General features: G+C 47.1%; 1 protein-coding gene across 2 annotated transcripts in view; it reads right to left on the minus strand.

Moving 5' to 3' along the window:
- RPTOR (regulatory associated protein of MTOR complex 1) overlaps window positions 1-21,294 on the minus strand; it is a 95,696-nt gene that overhangs the window by 63,342 nt on the left and 11,060 nt on the right. For both annotated transcript variants that reach the window (XM_062506276.1, XM_062506275.1), the window contains exons 3-6: window positions 20,842-20,924; window positions 6,739-6,897; window positions 3,735-3,881; window positions 1,353-1,528 (exon numbers count right to left, since the gene is read on the minus strand). In XM_062506276.1, the coding sequence (XP_062362260.1) occupies window positions 1,353-1,528; window positions 3,735-3,881; window positions 6,739-6,897; window positions 20,842-20,924 (565 nt within the window). The remainder of the gene's footprint in view (window positions 1-1,352; window positions 1,529-3,734; window positions 3,882-6,738; window positions 6,898-20,841; window positions 20,925-21,294) is intronic.

Here is a 21,294-nt window from a genome sequence, read left to right on the forward strand (position 1 = left end):
TGCAGCAGAGGGTCTGGTTTTGCATTTTCTGTGTTTAACATCAGTAAAAAAACCAATGACCCACAGCAGCATTTACTATTTACAGGATTGCATGGATAAAACCCCACCTACAACAATGCCAATCAACGGGGAACACAAAAGGAGCACAACCTTCATCAGAGAATGGAATTCCTGAGAGTGCAGTGAACACCACACAATCACTGGATTGGAAGTGGGAGGAAATTCTTCACTAGCCAGGAGTTCCCATGGCACCTTCCACAGGCTTCCAGCTGAGGCTGAGGTGTTTAAACCCTTCCCCTGAGCAGTTTTACAAACACCTTTCCTGTCAAACACCCTGAGACACAACTCAGAGAATCTCTCATGTTCATGCAGGTGTAGCCTGTGCAGAACCTGCCCTGCTCACCCCCTCAGCCACGTTCCCATGGAGATGAGGAACAGAAAATTCCTGAACAGATCACAGTATCTGAAAAAAACCCACCTTTCTTAGCATATCTAACAAACAGAACCCAAAAAACCTTTCCTACAGAACTTCACACACCCAAACCAGAGCCTGGCCACAGGAACTTGTTCAGTTTGCTGCTAATGTGAAACAGGAGGAGTTTAAAGAACTATAATCAATCACAAATATCTCCAAAGAGCAGTGAGTTGGAACTGTGGGGACAATTTTTCACCACTACCTGCTGTGTTCCTGGCCTTCTACCTGGTCAAACCCTGTCCAGAAAGTGGCCTGAAGTTTCTCCATTCTGGACCAGGCACAAACTTCACCAGCAAGAGAGGAGCAGCTGGAAAAGCCTCTGGGAATGATGGAGCCTCTGAGCTCTGGGGGCTCCAGACTCAGGTCCTTGGTGTTGGGTAAAACATTGCTCCTGGAAAGCTCCTGCTCTCTGGAGCAGCCTTTTCCAATCTTCTGCCTAATTAACTTGAGCTGTCATTCCAGAACATCTTTCCCTGGTTTATCACTCCCTTCCTCTCACTCCAGAACTGTTTAAAGTTACTGCATTATTTACAGCGACCACAATATTTGGAATGTGATTTGTGCAAAGGACACTTTACAGAAAGTTGCACTGCACTATGTACCACTGCTGCTCTCTGAGGAAGCAGATATCTAATTCCCAGAACAGCAAATCCCTTAATCTGAGCAAACCTAGACATTGAGCTGGAAACTAAAATGCAGTAAGTAGAAGATAACAATATTTTCACCTTTCTAGTTCTCATTAATAAGCTGCAGTCCCCAGTGGCCAGTTCAAACCCTGCTATTCCATCCTGCAGGGCAGCTCTGGGTCAGGTGCAGCATTTGGGTTTCCAAACCCCTCCTGTGTGCCATGCAGGGGCTGCAGGGGGGGCTCACTCACCAGCGCAGAGCGATCTTGATGGGGGTGGTGAGGCAGGAGGTGAACAGGTCTGCAGGCAGGTCTGGGATCATGGGCAGCAGCTCGTTGGCCTCACAGGCTGCCAGCTGGATGCAGTTCTTCATGGAGGGGGGAAGAGGCATCTGGGCAAGGGGGTGGTTGGGGTTGATGGCAGCTACCTGTGGAGAACAAGGGAATTCCCAGAGGGGAGTCAGGGAATAACCCAGGGAGAGCTGCTAGTGCTCCCTGGAGCTCTGGGTTTGGAGCTCCTGCTGGCTATGGCAGCACCAGCCACAGATTTAACTCATATCTAATTAACAGCCCTCAACTGCTAAGTCCAGAGTCAGTCTACAAATACCCTGTAGACCAAACCTCAGTCTATTAAGTAAAAATTCTCTATAGACCAACATTCCCATCCCTCAAACGCACAGGGATTCTCCTGTTGAGATTTTGACTAAGAATATCATCTTGGAGACTAACAATTCAGGGAGTGAAAACATAAATAATATTCCCAGCACCTTTCTGAACCAGGTAAACAAAGTGAACTTTAGCCACCAAAGTTTCAAAAATGCTCCAGCATTTTGCATTTTTTTTCATTAGGGCAAGATATGGAATCAGAAGGTGAGAATCCCTCCGGCAGATTAAGGGAAGAGCAAATTGCTCTGATCTCCTTGCAGGGAAATGGGGAACAATTATCCTGAACACTCTGGCAGCCCCTCTGGAGCACCAGTTGCAGCTTTGCTTCACTTTTCATGAATTTGAACAATTGGATAATTTATAATTTTCCAAATGAATTCCCCTCCACGGTCTCATGACTGTGAGCACTCTGCTGTCTCTGTTAGCAAGGCTCTGCTTTCTATTCCCCACAAGCAGGAACTTCAGTCAGGCACCAGGAGTTAATGAAAGCTAAGGACAGAATGAAAAGCTGACACATAACCCTGGAAGTATTTTCATAACCAAATTAACCAGCAGTGTTAACCTGTGCTGCAAGAGCTGTCCCATGTAACCTCACATACTCCACTCCACGAGATGAAGAATCCCACAGAAGATGGAATGGAAGGTTTGTTGAAATAAAGGCTCGATCACTTGTGCTCATCCTTCTTTGCAGAGCTTTTCCTGCACAAGCTCCACCTGAGCAGTGGCTCTGCCTCACAGCAGAGCTGCCCTGGGGCTGCTCCCTCCCACAGCAGCCTCCAAGTCCTTCTGGAGCTCAGCACGAGCCAAGGGGAAAAGGAAATGGGTGAAGAAAGAGGGAAAGGTGAAGCCAGACCTGTCCAACTTGCTTGGGAACAGAATGAGAAACCAAAACCAAAATGCTGATGAGAGCATTGTATAAACAAAGGAGAAAGACCCCAGAAACATCCCAGTGGAAGTCCCAGGCTGACAGGGAAATTTGGGAGAGGATATTCAGACTTTTCTCCAACATCAAAAGGCATCCACTACCAATTCTATCAATCCCTGTCTGGCAGTTTCATTTTCTTCCCAAGCCACAGACTATGGGAAGCTTCTTCTTGTTATAAAATATGGAATTATTTCATGGAACAGAAGGAATAATGAAATGCTCTGCATATCCCAGGCTATCAGACTGTCTGCTTCAGTACAATGGAATTTCCACCTGCCAAAGAGCCCCATTAAAGCACCTCCAAAAACTGGAATTCCAAAGCAAAGGACTGACAGGCAGGGACACTTAATATCTGTTTGGAGGTTGTACTTGTGACACTCAGTTCCCTGATTAATTAATGTTCCTTCCTTGGAGTTTTGCAGTTTCTAATCCAGTGTCCTAGAAGTGTAAGAAGTGAACCTGTAGGAATGTCCTTTCCCTGTGAGCAGCTGGGGGGAGGCTGCACAGAACATTCCAACTCCTTCCATTCCACTCTGCATTTCAGATTTGCTTCAATAAATTTATTACTAATTCCATTTGCAACCAAGGGCAGCTTTTCATTGGGAACACGTTCCACACTCTGCAGAACTGGAACCACCAGGACAATCCCTGTGTGGATCAAGTTTTTGCTGTTTAACATTTTTGCATTCAGTTCAACGTCACAAAACCACAACTGCATCAAAATCCAGTCCCAAATACCAGAGTTTTGCAACCAAAATAATGATGTCTTGCTCACCTCAGCATTCATCTCAGCAGAAAAGACCATTAGGGCCCAAATTGATTCTATTAACATTAACATTTAATTAGTGCTTGTATTAAAAATCGTTCCAAGTTTAATGGGATAGCAAACTGAACCAGAAAGATCAGAGCGGCGACGTTATTTGCAAATTAATTTGCCTTGCAACACCGTTTTAAACACATTTTTCTGTGTATACAGCAAAGCAAGCTTAAAGTTCATTTGTGCTCAGTAAAGGCCAGCAGAGCCCTGCAGGCTGAGCTCTCACCTCCAGCTCCTGCTCTCTCTGTAGTGCAAACTGCTTGAAGGACTTGACGATGAGGCCGGCGTTGGAGCAGTCGTAGACGAAGATGGAAGGGCTCCCCATCCAGGTCTGCAGGTCGTAGATGGACAGGGGGATGTACTGGGTGTAGTTCTGAGGAGACAAGCACCACTCCAGTCACCAGCACCAGAACCCCAGCTGGGTGAGCTAATAAAATACACCCACAAAACCCAACTCTGAAAGCCCAAAATAAAACCTAGATTGAACCAATCAATCAATACAAGTCGGTATCTACCAATAATGAGAATGTGAACCCAAGTCAACACAAGCAACAAACAGATTTTATTGTGGCATTATTTGAAACACCCAACTCTAAAAAAAAAATAAGCCCAAAACTTTGCCAAGAGTTTTCAGTACCAGGTATTTAGAGCTCTGATATGTGCTAACAACTCCAAACAGCATTTAATAGTCCAATTTTATCCCAAATTTCTGCAACACTGATAAAGGATGCAAACCAGCTGTCTTTAATTTAACATCAAACATCTTAAACTGAAAACCCCATCAATAAATCAGGATGGATAATTAAGCCCCTGCAGCCCATCAGTGCTACCCTGCCTGAGCCTAACGAGATGCTTCATAATTTTATTACAGATTTAGCTTCTGTGCAACTTTTCAAATTATCCATTAAAATTAAAACCAACAAAGCTGCCTTCAACAGAGTGAAGTGCCCACAGTTTCCTTTCTGTAAATAAGAAGGATCTTGTTCCTTGTCTTCCATCTTAACAAACGCCCCCAAACAACTCCAGGCAAGAGGATAAAAATCAGCTCTGAGGAGCCAAATCCTGAACCAAGTAAGCAGAAAATATAAACCACAGATTCCTGCCTGCAAAGAGTCACCACCAAACACCCAGTGGCTGGCAGCAGGATCCTTCTCAGCTGCAGGCAGAGGGCAACCTGGTGTTCCTCCAACCCTGAGCACAGCCCAAAATCCTCAGGAAAAGCTGTGATGTTCCTATTAACATCAGCAGGATGATGGATGGCATCATAACTCTCATTTAAATTCAAAAGACTTAAAATAGCTGTAATAAAACCAGTAAACTTTTTACAAAAATCCAATTTTCAAGGACACGTATCAGCGTCGATAAAGACAGGAGGGATCATAAACCATGTGTTACATAAGGCAGGGAGGGGTAAGGCATTTCCAAAACCAGTTTTGCCCATATACAACAGTTTGGGATGTTTCATTAAAATTAATAGGGAAAACTGTTGATAAAAGCCAAAGTTTTAGGGAGCTGGAGCTCTGCAAATCCCTGCAGGGTGGAATGAGGCACGAAGAGCCCATCTCAGCACAGCCTTTCTTAAGGTCACCACTCACGTGAGGCACATTCCAGCCCCAGCAAGTTCCACATAAAAATCCTGCTCTGACACATCTCATCAAGGACATTTTATGGGCAGGCATTGTTTTACCTTTCTATTCCCAACGCATCTTGCTCCAGCTAAGATGGGATTATAGCTCTGATTAATACTGTGGTATTTCCAACCAGAAGAATTTTATGTTCCAACTCTACTGTGGGGGTCACATAAAACATCCAATTTGCTAATGATATGTAAATGAGAAAGTCTGAAGCAAGAAGGGGTGTTAAAGCAGAGCTCTGCAGAGCAGTTGCTCATGGTGATGCTTTGATGCTGCTGCCACACTGGGCTGGACATGGGGTTTGTTCCCTGGCTTGGGCACAGAGAAGTCAGCCCCTGCCCCAGCACTGCTCCCACCAGCCCTCTGTGCCTCTTCCTGGGAATGACACAACAACACCTCAGCTGGAAACTGCTCATGAACAGACTTCATCCCCAGTTGTCTAGTGAACCACTCAGACACATTTATAATTTGCAGAGAAGCTCCTCAAAATGTCAGAACAAACATGTCTGAAGTTGGGCCATGTTGATTTTTCTCCTTTTGAAGGCACGCTGAGATTTGCTCAGGAAACAGCAGCTAAACTAGAACATTACTCCTTACTAACACAACAGCACTCACAATAAACACATGAAAAATGTTATTGCAGCCTCAACGTGTGGCAAAAGGCCAGGAAATGCCAAATTAACCAGTTCCAGGGACTGTCTTGATGCTCTCGTGGTATGTGCACACTGGACAGTGAGTCAGAGCAGGGACAATTCAAGTTTCCATGCTCCCCTTCCATCCCTATGTCAATAATTTATTGTTTCAGTGCACTGGAGAGGAGACCCTCTCTCACAGGGACAGCCCTGTGGCCACACAGCCTCAAGAGCACAAAGAAAGCAAACAGGGAACCAAACACCTGTGAACATATCCTAAACCTGGAGAAGTGATGTTTGATGGTTCAAACTGAGAGAGAGGAAACTCAGGGTACAAATTGGGAAGAAATTCCTCCCAGTGAGCATTGCATACAGGTAGAGATACTATAAAACATGTATAAAATATGGGTTAGGCCCTGCTACTCTAGCTAAGCTAAGAACTAACTTGTAAATTCTCATGTGAAAGAATCATAAGTCAGCACAATAATCTATTCTGGTAACACCTGCAAAAACAAGAAATCTGTCCCATAAGAACCAGTGAAGAAAACATGTAAACATACCTAGAAAATTTGACAGAGATATCCAACAGCCCTTACCAACCAATAAACTGAGTTTCACTGCATTGCTGACCAATTCAGTTTAACAGGGTACCTTCTAAAATTTCCTACAAATATGAACTATGTAAATGAAGAACAGGCTTTTCATGAAGAAACCGAGTCCCATCTGCCGATTATTGCAAGCGATGGTTTGTGGACCCTGGCACAGGAGCACAGAGAAGCTGTGGCTGCTCCTGGAAGTGTCCCAGAGCAGGCTGGGAGCAGCCCGGGCCAGTGCCCGGCGTCCCTGGCGTGGCAGGGGTGGCACCGGGTGGCATTTAAGGGTCCCTCCGACCCGAAGCAGCGCGTGAGAGCAGGCTGAGAGCCAGCTGCAGAGCCTGGCAGGGCAGTGCTGAGCCCACACCCACCTTGTTGAAGACCCAGATCTCCCCATTGACCGTGGGCCGGGGCACGCCGTGCCCGTTGTAGTGGAACAGCACCCGCTCCTCCTTGGCGTTGCGGCGCAGGGACGTGCACAGCTTCTTCACCTCGTCCACCGTGGGGTCCAGGCTCTGCTTGTACCTGGCCTGGGACACAGCAGGGGACACGGTCACTGCCACAGCCTCTGCGACTCACGCCTTGCATTTTAGATTGGGTATTTTCCAGATTTTTCCAGATACAACTCTGAACTCCACAGCGAGTGTTCCAAGTTCTGCTCCCAGCTCAGGCACACAAAACAATCCTTTTCCAGCCCCACAACCGAGGACAGCGCTGCAGCTTCAGCCCAAAAAGTGCAAAGAGCAGAGAATTGAGGAGAGAATCTGGGAGGAGGGGACTGCAGAGCCTGGAGCTGGGCTTGGACAACGAACCCCAGGATGGAAATGGAGGAAACCTATAAAAGTGTGAGAACTCCTGACTCTGAGTCCATCTTGGGTCCATCTTGCACTGCCCAAGCTGAATCCTCTGAAAGCTTTTAAAAAAATCCCTGCTTTATTCCTTTAACTCTATCCAGCCTCTGTTCCAGGGAGCCTCTCAAGGCATCAATCCCAGTGTGGGTAGGAACTTTGGGAAGAGGAAACACAAAACACGGGCAGTGGGGCTGGATAAGCAAAGTGTGTATGCGGTCCTGAATGGACTCAAACACACACCAACAGCACAGGTTGGAGGGAGCTTAGCACAGCTCACTCACTTTTGAATTAATAACATTCAAAAAGCCTTAGGAAGGTGAAATCTGTTTCAACATTAGCCAATCTCAAAAGTAACCCCTCACTTAATCCTCCAATTCAGACCCTCTACACCTCCAGCTGAACAAATTCCCTCTTTTGAAGAGAGAAAATTGTACAGGTCAGCACCATTCTTGAGACAAGAGGACACAAAAGGCACAGGAATGTGATGTTCCCACAGCTGGGTAAAGAGGGGGAAAAGTGATGGAGAGCCCTTGGAAGCTGCCCCTTGCCTTGGGAAAAGCTGATGCACTCCCCCAGCTGTGGCTGTGGACACCCCGTTCCTGCTCCTACAAGCACTGAACTCAGAGCACATTGGAGGATGGAGGAAAAATCAAACTGCCAAAAACCCCAATGCTTCAAACCCCTTTTAACTTGGCTGAGCTCAAGACACCCAGGTAGGAGCTGGTTTGTCACGCTCAAAAGTGCATTTTTTTGAAGTAAGGCCAAATAATAACAGAAAGTCTTTCAGCTGTCCTTTGGAAGACAAAAGCCTGGCTCTTTCTCTCTTCTCCAGAGCTGCAGAGACTGAAATCCCAGAATCACAATAAAAACCTTCAATCTGATGTAGTGAAATAAAGACCCTAGTTTAAGAGCAGGACAAACACACCTGTCCAAAAGCTGCCACTGGGAGCCTGTTTATAAACCAAACCAAGGCTGAAATTTGGGCTTTTTAGGTTTTTCCCTGTGACAGCCAAAGATGAGGAAGTCTTAAAATGCCACAGTAAAAGAAGATGAAGGATTTAAACTGTTTATCTGAGAAGCCTGAAGAGCAGATACAGTGCTGTTCAATTAACAGTCAGAGTCTCCAGCCAGCAGGGGAGAGGGAACAATGAATGGAAGCATTTAATGATGGCAACACCCAAGAAAAGCAAGGAAAAGGAGGAAAAATATGAAGCAAGAAGCAGTGATGTGACACCCTCATCCTTTCTGGGAACCTGAGCACTCAGGAAAGCCAAGAGACTGCATTAATCTTCCCACGGAGCCCCCACCTCCTCCTCTCTCCACTCAGAGCAGTGATGAAGGCACTGATTTGCAAAAATGTGCCCCTTAAATTCCAGCCTGGCTGCTGGCAGCTTCAGCAGCCACCCAAAGCACAGTGCTGGGGAATTTCAGCTTTTTTCTTTTTTTTTTTCCCCAGGAGAACAGGCTCATTCCATCCCTCCTCACGTCCCTGGAGCATCAATATTAAACACAGCTTGCAGTTAATGGAGGTGGATTCAGACTCCAACACTAAAGTCTGTAGATCTCAATTTCCAAACTGCAAACAGATCATTTGGGCCTGGAGAAACACGAGGATGAGGAGAATGGAAGGAGGGGAGGGAGCCTGTGAATAAGCACAGTCTGAGTCCTACTGCCAGCTCAGGACTCAGGTGGGAGTTTTAGATACGACAAGAACCAGGTAGGTGAGTAACACACCAGCCCAGATGGTGCCTTGTTTTCTCTTTTTCTTCCCTCCATCGTTATTCCTTCCCCTCCAGCTCCCAGCAGAAGCTTTCTAGCACTATTGAGCACAAAAGGTACCAAAGCCCAGCCTGTGGGGCTTAACCTCAGCAGCTCCTGTTGGTCCCACAGACAGAGCCCAGACTTTGGGCTGTTCTCCCCTGTTTTTATGAGCCATGGGCCAGCTCCAGGCCCTGAACACCACGCTGCCCTCCAGCCTTCCATCAGCTGCTGCTGACAGGCATTTCTTGGTGCTTGGCAAGGAGCCCGTGCTCCCTGGTGCAGCCACAGGCAGGACACCCCAGCCTGGACGCCGCACCTGGAGCAGCAGGGCTGCCACAGCCTGGATGGGGACAGGAGCTCCTCATCACCTCCTGCCTCACTGCACAGCTCCTGGCAGAAGCAGTAACGTGGTGGCCTGAGCCAGGAGATGCTCATTATTCTGCTCACACAGGCAAAGTTAAAAGTTGTACTTGTTTACTGGCACGCTTCTGTGAAACGCTCACTGGTTTATCCGACCTTGTCCCTGGTAATTTGTGAGTTAGGATGTCAATTTTCACCTTTCAGTGCTGAAACTTCGGGACTGATAAAACACTGTTTTGACAAATTTGCAGGAAACAGGAGGAGTTTCAATAGAAAGGAGCTCTGGCAACTCAACCAGGAAAAGAAACCAGTTTGGGGGTAGCAGCAAGTGGTTTGATTGTGGACAGTACCCATGTTTAATGCTGAAATGGGAAGTGAGATGGTGCCACTCCAAAGCTGTGCTACCAACCATCCCCTGACATCCCCACAGAATCACCTCCCAAGTTACTGTCTGCTTGTTTCACAAGGGATGTACTTCTTTCAAATGAAAAATAAACCAGCCAGGTGTTCACTGCCTGGGCAGGGCACAGCAGTGACCTCTCCAACACCAGTCTGTCCAGAGGGGAAAAACCCCTCCAGTGGATTCATTAGCTCCTACCCCACTGGAGTGTCAGGATGCACTGGCTGCAGAAATTCCCACAGTCCTCTGGATTTTGATCTTAAATTAATGGCTCTGCTTTGGAAACTCCACCTACTTACAGGTTTTCCTGTTTTTAATTTTTAACAGGCCCAGATACAGGGGTGACACTGCAGAGGAGCCCCAGGCACAGACCCCTTTCCTGAGGAGCAGGGGCTGCAGCAGCTCCCTGGCTGTGCCAAAGGGCTGTGCTGTCACCTGAGACCCCAGAACTGGCTCAGCATCACCTCCCAAACCCAGCTCTGCTCACCCTGCCAGCTGCTGAGGCCAGGAAACTCAGCTCAGGATCAGGTCCCACGAAAAGGAAGGAATGCAGAGTGCCAGAGGGGACAGAACAGGGGACTGCAGTTGCTGATGCTGCTCAAGTCTCAGGGGCAATGGAAAGTTCTGGAAGCCAGGCCAGGTTCCCATCACCACTGGCACTGCCCAGCCCAGCAGGCTGAGGCACTGCTAGAGCACCATGGCTCCTTCAGGAGGGAGATGGGTTTTTTTTTCCCTTTAAGAAAACATGAGGATAAACCTATTTTCTCATCAAAGCTATAAAACTCAAGTCTTCCTCTTTGATTCTCCTGCAGCCCAAGACCTCAGTCTTTGTTGCAGAAAGACTCCACAAGACTCAGGCCACAGTGTGTGTGTGATTCCATGCCAAAACCCCAACCCCCAGTGCAGCAGACACAAAGTGTATGAAAAATGTATGACAAATGTCTCTGCTGGCATCCAGAGCTCTGCTCTTCACAAGGTATAGCATCATCCTCTTCTCATTCAGCAGAACAAATCCTGAAGTCACTCCCCTTTTATCCCTAAGATACCTTACTGAATGTGTTCCAAATTTATCCACAGAAGAAACTACTCCAACATTCAGTATTTTATACTGAAACTGCCTTTTACACCTCCTTGCAGAAGAAGGATGCTCCTACCCAGAATCTATAATGAGATATAAAAGCTTTATTTGGCTGGAGATTGGTTTTTTTTAAAACAGCTTCTGGGTGACAAAGAATCCCAAATGCAAATGGCACACACAAGGCACTGCATGTGGTGAGTTACTGTGGTGGGTAACATAAATAAAATAGAGGCAACAGGGCTGCAGTGTGTGAGGTTTTAATGTTCCCTCTGAGCTGCCCAGAGCAGCTGTGGCTGCCCCATCCCTGGAAGTGTCCAAGGCCAGGCTGGAGCACCCTGGTTCAGTGGAAGGGATGGGACTGGGAGGGTCTGTAAGGTCCCCTCCAGCCCAATTCCATGATTCCATATCTGCAGGACATGGACAATCCCCAGGACTGGAAGGTTTCCTGCCCTGTGGAACCTCAGAGAGCAGGGCTGGGTGGGATTTCCTGGAGTCCCACCCCAGTTATCCCAGTGCAGAATCCATCAACTCCACACCCCGGGCTGTCCAGCCCGTGGCAAAGCCTCCCCACGGTGGATCCCAAACTCTGATTTGCAGCTTTCCCTTATCCTCAGCAATGCTTTTTCCTAATCCAAATTCCAAGGAGGAGCCCAGGGTGCAGCTGCCACTTGGAGCAGATCTGCATCCCAGTTTCCAAAAGCAAAGACATGAAACCTGTGACTTTGCCATGCACACAGCCAGCCTACTTCACATGATTTAATTAAAAGGAATCAAAGCAAGCTAATTATTCCAAGAGAGGGTTTTTTTGGAATGCTGCCCAAATTGGAAAAACCTCAACTAAAAGAAACCTTACAAAGAAGTAAGTGACTGAAAGCCAGGAGGAATGACACCAGCAGCTTCCAGGGTGGGCAGGTTCCACAGCAGCTCAGACATTCATCCTGAATCAACATCCAGTTTAGCCACACTAAGGCAAATATCTCACAGGCAAAGGATAAAACCAGCCCAGACAGAGATGCTTCTCAGATGCTTGAAGACCCATTAAAGAGGAACACTGAAAATCCTGGATTAAGTTTTCTTTTAAGTGAAGAACATAAAATTGAATTAACTCATATTCCACGTCATATGAGGCAGCTGTCAGTTTGATGCAATGTGTTCCTGAGAGTGTCTGGAACCAAGTGGGGCTCAGAGACATAAAACAGGCACATATATGTCAAAAATTCCCAGCCAGGATGAACATGTGGTGCACACAGCAAAACAACACCATTATATTTTACTTTTTAAATCTCCTGAACACATTGGAGCATCTAAGCAACGAACAGGAACGTGGCCAAAAGAAAAAAAATATAAAGGAAAATCCAAGATAGGATCAGACAACTTCAGCAAGCTGAGAAGCCCAGAGCTGGTGCAGCCTCCCCAAGCACTGTGGGGGACACAGTGAGACCCCCCAGCTCCCACACCCCCATCCCATCTCCAGGAACCAAAAAGTATAAACTGAATTAACTCAAGTACTGAATCACTGAGCATCACCTGTAGATGGTAGAATCCCTCTGAAACCACCTGGCTACCAGGAAAGGGGAAAGCAGCAAGAATGACATCAGTTTCTAAAGGAATCCAGAGGAAATCCAGGCTGAGCTCTGTGCTGGGCACGTTGGTGAAATAACAACAAACAAACAGAACCATGAACAGACTTTGGGGAAGAGCCTATTCAGCATCTCCAGTGAGAAGCCAGACATTTCAAATCAAACCCTTATCTTGTAGAGTTTTCTAAAGAAATCAAAGAGCACAGAGATGAGAGGAAGTTATCTTTTTGATATAAACCCATTTGAATTCCCAGAGGCTCTTCAGCAAGATCTCAACACAGATTTGGAGGAAAGTCCATTTATAAAGACTTGCTGATAAAACAGGCAGGTGGGAGAGAATCCCTAATTTCATCCACGGAGGGAAGTGTCTGGGAAGCTCCAAGAGGATGTGTTCTGTAGCCTGAGCCATCCAGCACAATCCCAAACACTGCTGACAGGGAGGGAGGGGCAGGAACACTGGCAGGGCTGCCCCAGAGGCAGCTCCTGCCACGGGCAGGGCTCAGCACAGCTCTGGGACAGGATTTGCACTGCCACTGGTTCTGTACTCACCCATTTCCTTTCGTAACTCCATTACTACACACTTCTCCCATGCTCTGTCTCCATGTGATGCCAGGCTGGCCTGATTCCAGGCCTGCTGAGGGGGAAGCTGTTCTAGTGAAAAACTACAGACTTCACTCACAAACAAAAATACTTTGTTCTTTGCTTCATCCTAAACGGTGATTAATAACCCAAGCCTGCAATTCGCTCTGATTTCATTTTAATACTGACTAAACCACAGCTCTTTTCTTGCATCAAAGGGAGATTTAGGAACCTGCATTTACACTGGCTTTGGAAACACATCAAAGGACAGACAAATTTAGTGCTGCACACGAACACATTTGGGTTTGCACAATTCCACAATAAACATCCCAGCCCAGGACAGTGCCAGGGCAGGGCTGTCCCAGCCCAGGTGAGCTGCAGACTCAGGGAGCAGACACAGCAAGCCTGGTGTGTGATAAGCTCAGAGATAACTCAGCACTGTAAGAAGTGGCTGCAGCTCATCCCCATCAATCACAAACCCAATCACCTCAAGCCCACGCTGATATGGCCACAATAACTCTGGGGCTGGACACATCATGCAAATACAAATTATTCTGAACCATATCCACAGACTCCAAGCTTCTTAATTTTATATTAAAAAAGCCCCACCACCTCCTTCTAGGTGTTTTAATTTTAGTCTGTAGGCACATGAAATTACCCTGATGCAAATTCATGAGGATTAGGCTAAGATAATAAAAACTGCATATTTAAGTACAAGGGAGTGTGCTGGAAATCCCAAATTGATGTTACAAGCAGCAGCTTAACCTGGTTAACACAGGCCAGGAGAAAACATTCCTGATAAAATTATTAGTCATTGCTAACTTGAAAAATATTAATTACAGTGAAGACAAACTATGAGAGATGCTTTAATTTAAATACTAAACTAAGCCAAAGGGAGACTCTGAGGCAAGTCCTCTGCACTTATTTGGGTGCATTTTAAAGCCCTCTCCATCTCCCCTGTGCTAATTCCCCCTGGAGCAGCCCGAGGCTCCTGGACCTGCTGCTGCCAGGGCAGGATGGTGGCTGGGGCCAGCTCTGAGTGTGGCACATCCCCTCCTCTGCCTGCAGCCAGCAGAGTGGGGACTTTACCTTCCCTCTGCAGAGCCTCTGACCTTGCTGTCAAGCCCAATGTGAAATTAATTCCAAAGTACCTAATCCTCACTGTGCAGGCTCAGGATCTAATAACACTTCCAAAAAAAAAAAAAAAAAAAGGGCAAAAAAACCCAAAAACCACCTCTGAGCAGTTTGTTCATGAGAACTGACGTTGACAGGGAAGACAAAAATCAGGACAACCAATCTTGAGCTGCTGCTACAATACATCCACGAGACAGGTGTGCTCCTCAGCAGTTACAAGCTGCTCCACACTGAAGGTTTGTGCCAAAGTTGACAGAAATTCCACCCACCAGCCTCCCGTGTTTGGTACAAACCCTTCCCTCTCTGCTCAAATAACCCTTCTGTGAGGGCTGTGTGAATAATTGCTTACTTTTAAACAAAAAGGAATGGCAAAAGGACTCAAATCTGCTTCTCAGATACCAGCTCTGCACCCTCAGCCTGGTGACAGCTCCATGGGTCGCATCACAAGGTGCCCTAACAGGATTTTAACCACACCCCAGGTGACACCTTTCAAACCTGCTTAGTCAAACAATGCAAAAAACAGTGCAAACTCCCAAGCATCAGTGTTAGCCCAGCTCCATTCCTTCACCAGAACCTCAGTTTAAGAGCTATTCAAAGTTTCAGGCTACGGATCTTCTTGTTTCTTAAACAGAAACTTGGATCTTACTGGGAGCCCAGTTCAGGCTGCAGCAGCACAAACTGGTAAATTCTCCAGCTGGGTGTCTTTATAGCCTGGCCTGAGTGCTCCAGGGAGGAGCTGCAAGGTTGGGGCCCAGCAGGGCAAGAACTTCATCTTCTCAATACTAAATAATTGTTTAGTAATTTCAGTTCTCCTCTGATTGCAAAGTAATTGCTTAATGAAGCAATTTTCTGATTAAAAACACCTTAAGGAGTCAGGAAAAGGAAAGCAAATCATTCCAAGGTTTATGCTTTGCTAATCTCCACAGGAAAAGAGTTTAAACCAAAGCATCTCAGGATTTTCTCACTCTGCCTTAGAGAGGAGCAGGAATAATAAATAAAAATGTCAATAGTTTCCTCTGTTCATCTCTAAGTTTTGCACAAAACTGGTGGTGTCTGTTAGCAAGGAGCTCCTAATGCAGCATCCTTTGCATGTCCCAGGCCCCAAGCACTGCACCCTCTCCAGTGGACCCAGTGCTATTTACTGGGCACAGGGCAGCAGGATGGATCTGCGGGAGGCTCCTCCCTGTCCCCCATCCCGGGGATTCACCACCCAACACAAAGACAAGGTGTTTTTAAACAGGTCACCCAGAGCTGGCTGGTAATTACAGAAATTTGTTAATCAGCTTTGCCAGGCAGAGCTGCTTTTCTCTCCAAGAGCTTTTTTCCTATCACCTCTTTCCTCCCATCTCTGACAAGCCGACATCAATGGCCACAGGAAAATACCCTCAAAAACACAAATCTTGTTCCCTGCCAATTCCGGCCCCATTTTGAGGACAGAGCACAAACCAAAACAGACATGAAGAATAAAACGTGTGTAAAAGATGAAGTTCTTGTCAGCAGTGTGCAAGGGAAGGCAAGGGCTTTGAACAGGAGTTCAGCTGCTGGCTGATCTCCCTCCTTCCAGCACATCCTGCCCACTGAACTCCAGCCTTGCAGCAGATGCCAAGTCCCACAGGACTTAAGGATTTTCCCACTAAACTGACTTTGCAAGTTTGTTGACTTAGCTCCAGAATGGCAGACCCTGCTGTCTGCAGTGCTGAGCTCACAGAACAGCTCGGTGCCACTGCCTGCTCTCTGCAGCTTCTGAACACGCTTCCCCACAGCAGTTCATGCCTGCAACTGTTTTCTTCCTTTTTGTGACTCATTTTTCCAGGAGAATCTCCGAGAGACCAGTCTTAAGTACACTACTGCTGCAATTTCACAGTTTCCACTGGCAGTGGAAAAGATTTATCAGGTTTTTTTTTTCTCACTATCAAAAGCATTAAAATATGAGTTGTGCCCAGAGCTGCAGCAGGGGGCTCCCCCCTTGGACAGCCAATTCCCAAATCCTCAGGTATGCTGCTCCAGGAGCCCTTCCACGTACAGCAGCTCCCAGTGCAGGCAAGAGGTGCCCAGGTGAGGGTTTGCAGCACAAAAGAGCAGCCCTGGGCTCCTGCCCTCCCCAGCCAGGCCATGGCTGAGGCAGGGTTGGGATGCAGATCACCTGGAGAGCATCCAAAGACAAAACTACAACCACTGACTCATTCCTCCTCATTTTCTCCATATTCCCAAGGCATTAAAGAGTGGGTTTCATCCTTTAGCACACTGAAATCTGTGCTTTTCAACGGCCAGTGCTTCCAGAGGGGCATTCAGCCTCTGGCTGACAGTGACACTCTGACCACAACAGCTTTTCAGACAAAAGAAGAACAGCAATAACTGGGTTTCACAATTAGACTTGACTCCACTTTTATGGTAGACTTTATTTTTCTTCCCCCCCCGAAAAAAAAAAAAAAAAACCCTGCTGGTTTATGCTGAAGACAGTTGATCTTTAACAAGACAGCAAAGGATTGATACAGCAGAATTTTGCAAAGCCTGAAATAGCTGCCAAATTCAAGAGGCTGTTGGGAAATGAAAACCAACAAACATAGTCCTCTAAGGAAAACCTGGTTTTGTTAAACAAGGTCACACTGTCTTTTTGTTGCTTTTCCTTCTTATTCATTTTTTTCTTACATGTTCCTACATCTACAGATATTTCCTGTTGGAGACCAAGTACCAGTTTTTCCGTGTTCCCCTCTGGAATTCTACAGTATTTCTTCTGCAGGAGCAATTAGTATTTGCTGTTGTTTTAAAAGAGAAACCCTACAGAAATAAAGGAAAAGTATGACTCACTGAGAGACCAATAATTAGGTCATGTGTTCAATTAGTTTTCATGCTTAAGTAGTTACTCTTTAGGAAATGCTCCCCCTTTGATGTGGAGCAGCAACTTCCCAATTAATTAGGCAGAAAAAAGCAATGAAGGAATGAAACTTCAGACACCGAATCAAAGCCCAGAGATCTCTAATGAGGGGAACAACAGCATCAACAACAGACAACATGCACTAAAAGGTAGAGGCTTTCAATGATCCATTTCAAGTACCTTGGCTGTATTTCCTTTGAAATTAGGAGAAAACTGTTGGGAAGCAGACTAGAAGAGAGGGAGAAGCAGCCTGTTTGATCAGAAAATCACTGTTTCCTTGAAGGCCTGCCACAAAAGAGATAATTTATCCATATTGTGGGAGATGTGTCTCAGAGACCATCACACAACAGGGGAGACTGGATCAGAGGGAAATGGGAAAGCCCTTTCTCTACACCCTGCCCAAGGAACAGCAGCAGAACAGCCGTGCTCCAGTGCCCATGCCACCCTTCAGCTGCAGGCATTCCCAAACACCACTACTTGCTTTCAAGCCACCCTTACCCAAAGGCTTCCTAAAAGTGTATTTAATCTTGTCTCCTGGATTTCCCCAACCAGGATTTTCACCCCCCTTCACGACTCACAGTTCTGTTTCACCCCAGGGATGCCTGTTCAGGTTTAATCCATCTAACACTAATGAAATCAGCTCATTCCAGGAGAGAATTATAACAGCCCAAATGACTCTCTTAGCAAAAAAAAAAAAAAAAAAGGAGGAAATTGAGAGAAGAAAAAGGGAGGCAAAATTGTAGCACTTGAATTAAAAAATCAATACTGTAATTGACTTAGTTTTATGTAGGCAAGTGGGTGTGAGGGGGAGGATTATTGGGATGGGATGGTTCAGTCCCTTGGCCTGGCTGGTACAGAGGGTGCAGGAGCCCTGGAGCTGCTGCTGTGGAAGGGCAGGAGGGGAGTGGTGCTGGCAAATCACTGCCAGGATGTAAATCCAATCAAAAATCACTGCCAGGATGCAAAACCCCCAACGCCTCACAGAAGTGTCCCTCAGCTGGAGGGTCTCTACAGGAGATCCCAGGGAAGCAGTTCAGCAGGAGCTGTGTGTCTGCATCCTTCTCACCTCTCCTAGGAGTGGTTATGAGCTGCAGATTTTGGCCTCCCTGGCAGGGCTGGGGAAGCTCATCAGAGAATAAAGGACAGGACTGCAAAAAGCAGCTGCTGCAGGAGTGCCACTGGGATCTGTGCAGCAGTGAAATCCCAAGAAGCATCAAAATGATTGAGTGAAGGAGGAAAAACTCCTGTGAATGTTCTGGTCAGTTTAGAGTTACAGGGAGAACCTGGTCAAAAGCCAGAGCTAACAAAGAGGGGAAAAAAAATCTATAATTTCATGCAAATTTAATAGGCATATGCTCCAGACTACTTCACACCCGGTCCTGAATTATGTAAACTGTGCCTGAGCCAAGCCCAGCCTTTGGCTGCACAGCCCCTTCTGCACTGCACACCCCCGGGAAGGGCACAGGGCACTGGGCTGTTCAGGCAGGGCTGGGAGCCAGGGAAGGAGATGCCCACAGGAGAACCAGGGGGAACCAAGCCTGGCACCCTCCAGAGAAGGCAGGCAGCAATCCCACTGTGAATGGCACATCTCACAGAACCTCACCCCGCAGGTTCTGCACAGGGGTCAGTGCACAGGGGGGGCTTCCACACCCAGCTCTGACAATTCCAGCCTGGAGGGCGCACAGAACTCCCTCCCTCCCTCCCTGCAAGCAGTGCCCAGCCAGCAGAACCTCCATCCTCCCCAGGCAGCTCTGCAGGGCTGCAGCGCAGGGCACAGACTAACTGGGACTTGCAGAGCAGTAACTCCTGCTCATAAAACTCCCCAGAGCTCCTGCATCTCCATAAACCATGCCCCTGCAGCAGCACTCACAGCTCACAGTCCATCAGCCCTGTTTGCAAAGGCTCTTGACTCTTAAACTAAGGCAAGTCCCTGCCTTTGCAGCGGCACAACACGCAGTGCTGCCAAGAAAACTGAATTTACACCCCAACAACAGGGAAATGTTTGCTGTTCCCTGCCAGCACAGCCCTGGCTGCACCTCACACGGGCAGGGTTCTGCAGGGGGTGCAGAATGGGGTCAGCAGCAGAGAAATCCCAGTTCAACATGATCAATTCCTTATCTAAATACTTCAAATACCCAGCAACCCCCCACAGAAACGCCAATGATTTTATTCTGGGCAGTTCTGTCTCAGCCAAAGGCTCCCCTTGGAATCCCGGGGGATCCCAGCCCTGCCACCAGTGAGCCCCAGTTCCACGCAGCTCCTCCAGCCATTCCCACCCCACTGCTGCACATTCCAGAGCAGAGGAGCAGTCCCAGGAAGGTTTTCCCCTCCAGTCAGGCATTACCAGGTCCTGTGTTCTTCACTTTCACTCCCTTTTCTCCTTCCATTCTCAGCTGCTTAAGCAGCCCCTCTGATCCCTGTAATTAAGCCTCTTTCCAGATTACCCTCACGTTTAACCCCTTCCCCACCCAGCAAAACTTAAGCCCCAAAACCAAGGGAGTGTTAGTGTAGACCTGTCTTGGTTTTCCTTCCTCTTTTTCACCAGCATCTCAATTTTATCTGCACTGGATTGCAAGAACTCTTCACTTGTTCAGAGAACTCTTTATCAAGACAGATCGAGCCCACAGCTCTGTCATCTCCTACCCTCTCTCCCAGTACAATCTTCATCTGAGAACTGCATGAAATGACTGAATATTGCTTAACGGCAGGATTTTGCAGAGGAAACAACAGCTGAAGTGGTTTTTACTCCCGCAGCACACAAATTTATGTAGCTACACAACAATAAAGCAAAGTCCTAAATTTAATCAGAACAAATACTTCAAGCAAAGGCAAGCTGATAAATTATTTAGAAAGGGGCTCAATAAGACCTGGAAGGAAATATCCATCAGCTGTGCAGCCTGGGAGCTTCCAGAAACAAGGAATTTTCATGCTTTACACCCATTTGACCGTTTTCTGTCAGAAAAGCTGTTTGTATTGAGCAAAAAGGGGGATGTTTGAACACAAGCAGCCAAGGACTGGCTGGCACTGATGGCACAGGACTGGTCACACAGTGGTCACCACTGCCACCATCCAGTGCCAGCAGTTAGCACCACTTCCATTCCCAACCAGGTGCTGATGACAGGAAGGAACTGACAGCCTGGGAATATTGGCTAGTTCAGAAGATTGTCATGATTTGCTCTTTTTTCTAGACAGGTTTTCCCCAAATTGCCTTCCTTCCATCCACTCCTCAACCATTCCAAGCCCCCAAGAAACAGACAAAACTGGATGTATTAGTATTTATATGAAAGCTGTAGGAAATTCAATAATGTTCCTATTGTTTTATTGCAGATGGCACACCAACTTCTCTTTATTACTGCAGAAAGCTCCAGAGCCCTGTGGAGTGCAATAAAGCAGGACGTGTTTGGCTTTGCAATGTGTCAGGGGCTGTGATTTCCTGCAGGAACCAGGGAATCAGCCCAGCTCTGGGATTGCCTCCACCAGCCCCACGCAGGGAACCTGCTGCTCCTGACCTGTCCCTCCTCCCCCAGAACCAGGACTCTGATACAGAGCAGACAAAAGGTGTTCTTTCCACCTTTGCTCCAAGATGCTCTTCCTCCTGTTTGATTTCAGGCACTTTTTGAATTTTCTGCTAAATTCTTGGGCTGTTGAGATTTTAAAATTGTCAGTGTGCCACGAGGAAAAACGCAGAAGGAAATTCTCTACACGAATATCTGCCACGAGTGCTGCAAGACATAAATACAACCAGGAACACCCCAGGAAAAAGGCAAGCAGGAGCCCCAGGCTCAGTGGAGGAGAGGCTCCAGGCCTGGAGCAGTGACTCCCCAGGTAGGGGAGCCCCAGAACACCCCACACTCACCCTGGGCTGCCAGTTCTCATACTGCTTCTGCAGGTTGGCCCCGATGGTCTCCAGAGCTTTCTGAGGCCCCATGGACAGAGGATCTGGGAACAGAACACACAGCAGCATCTCTCAGCCCAGCTGCACTCAGGGCTCTTCTCATGGTCCCTTTCATTATCAGTCCCAAACTCATGAACCCCTTGTTACTCATGGAATTTACTTGGGGGCAGCATCCAAAAATTATCCCCAAATTCTTCAGTCCAACAAGAATCCAGTTCCATTACAGACTGGGAAATGTGGAAGATTTCTCTCACTGAGGTGCTGAACACAATTTTGAAATTATCCCCAAATTCTTCAGTCCAACAAGAATCCAGTTCCATTACAGACTGGGAAATGTGGAAGATTTCTCTCACTGAGGTGCTGAACACAATTTTGAAATTATCCCCAAATTCTTCAGTCCAACAAGAATCCAGT

Source organism: Cinclus cinclus, chromosome 20 (assembly GCF_963662255.1).
Source record: "Cinclus cinclus chromosome 20, bCinCin1.1, whole genome shotgun sequence".
NCBI lineage: Eukaryota > Metazoa > Chordata > Aves > Passeriformes > Cinclidae > Cinclus > Cinclus cinclus.